The 1,967-nt window shown below is 35.5% G+C and overlaps 1 protein-coding gene across 1 annotated transcript in view; it reads right to left on the bottom strand.

The window, feature by feature from the left end:
* KRAS (Kirsten rat sarcoma viral oncogene homolog) overlaps positions 1 to 1,967 on the bottom strand; it is a 50,239-nt gene that overhangs the window by 24,021 nt on the left and 24,251 nt on the right. The window contains exon 2 of the mRNA XM_012640966.1: positions 436 to 614. Within this exon, the coding sequence (XP_012496420.1) occupies positions 436 to 614 (179 nt within the window). The remainder of the gene's footprint in view (positions 1 to 435; positions 615 to 1,967) is intronic.

Below are 1,967 nucleotides of genomic sequence, written 5' to 3'. Positions count from 1 at the left end.
AACTTCAGAGTTGTTTATCCAATCCAAGAAATCCTCTACTAAGTATTATGTGATTATTCTTAAGACTATTCAAGTGATACCGTCTCAAATTACCTTTGCATATTTTTGTTTACAGCTTTCATTTTTATGATGCATCTAAAAAGTTTACAGTCTTGCTTCTCTAGTGTAGTGTGGTTAAGAGTACAGAAGGTTTTGGAGTCAAATGGGTCTAGGTTTCAATCCCAGTACCACCACTGTCTATGCAATCTGGAACAAGTTACTCCACTGCTCTATTCCCCATGAATTTCATTTCTAAAATGTGGATATTACCTACCTCACAAAAATTATTTAAAAATTGAAATTAGATAATACATGCATGGTGGTTAGCAAAGACTCAATAAATGAAAACTATAATTACTCCTCAATGTCAATTTATTATACTCAGCTTAAACCCACCTATAATGGTGAATATCTTCAAATGATTTAGTATTATTTATGGCAAATACACAAAGAAAGCCCTCCCCAGTCCTCATGTACTGGTCCCTCATTGCACTGTACTCCTCTTGACCTGCTGTGTCGAGAATATCCAAGAGACAAGTTTCTCCATCAATTACTACTTGCTTCCTGTAGGAATCCTGAGAAGGGAGAAACATAGTCTGGATTATTACAGTGTAGCTTTTACTTTTAAAAAGGTGTTACACGCAACTCAACAACAAAAAGATAACCCAATTCAAAAATGGGCAAAGGGCCTGAAGAGACATTTCTTCAAAGATGGAAAAATGGCCAATAAGCAAGCAAAAAGATGTTCAACATCATCAGTCATTAGGGAAATGAAAATCAAAATCATGAGGTATCACCTCACACCCATTATGATGGCCATTCTTAAAAATCAAAACAAACTCCTCCCCACTCCCCCCAAAAAACCAGAAAAATAAGTGTTGGTGAGGATGTGGAGAAAGTGGAATCCTGCATATTGCAGATGGGTATGTAAAATGGTGCTGCCACTACGAAAACAGTTTGGAAGCTCCTCAAAAGTTAAACATAGAATTACCATATGGTTCAGCAATTCCATTCCTAGGTATACAACCAAAAGAACTGAAAACAGAGACTCTAGCAGATACTTATACACCAATGTTCATAGCAGCACTATTTACAACAGCCAAAATGTAGAAACAGCTAAGTGTCCATTAACAAATGAATGGATGAACAAAATGTAGTATATACATACAATGGAACATTATTCACCATAAAAAGGAATAAAATTCTGATACAGGTTCAACATCTCTACTCTGAAAATCTGAAATCCAAAATGCTCCAAAATCTGAAACTATTTGAGCACCATGATGATTCTCAAAGGAAACGCTCATTGCAGCATTTCTGATTTCAGATTTTTGGATTAGGGATGCTGAGCTGGTTAAGTATTTGCAAAAACTCCAAAATTCGAAATCCAAAACACTTCTGTTCCCAAGCATTTGGATAAGGGATACTCAACCTGTACATGCTACAACATGGAGGAACCTTGAAAACATTGTACTAAATGAAATAAACCAGACACAAAAGGACAAACATTACATGATTTCACTTATATGAAGTACATAGAATAGGCAAATTCACAGAGAAAAAAAGTAGAACAGGAGTTACCAAGGGCAGGAGGAGGGAGGACTGAGGAGTTATTGTTTAATGGGTACAGAGTTTCAGTTTCAGATGATCAAAAAAGTTCTGAAAACAGTGCTAATGGTTACATAAAATTATGATGGCTGCACATTATGAATGTACTAATGCCACTGAATTGTACATTTAAAAATAACTACAATGGTAAATTTTATTTCATGTAATTTTTTTCTTTTTTTTTTTTATTTCAGGAAATCATGAGGGTACAAACATTTTGGTTACATGTTATGACTTTGCCACATCTCAACTATGATTTGAGATGTGTCCTTCCCCCGCTGCAACGCTCACCAAGTCCATTAGTTGTGAGTTTACCGACC

The sequence above is a fragment of the Propithecus coquereli genome, unplaced genomic scaffold (assembly GCF_000956105.1).
Source record: "Propithecus coquereli isolate 6110/MARCELLA unplaced genomic scaffold, Pcoq_1.0 Scaffold16, whole genome shotgun sequence".
Taxonomy (NCBI): domain Eukaryota; kingdom Metazoa; phylum Chordata; class Mammalia; order Primates; family Indriidae; genus Propithecus; species Propithecus coquereli.
Note: the sequence above shows the minus strand (reverse complement) of the source record. Positions and strands in the feature narration are given on the sequence as shown.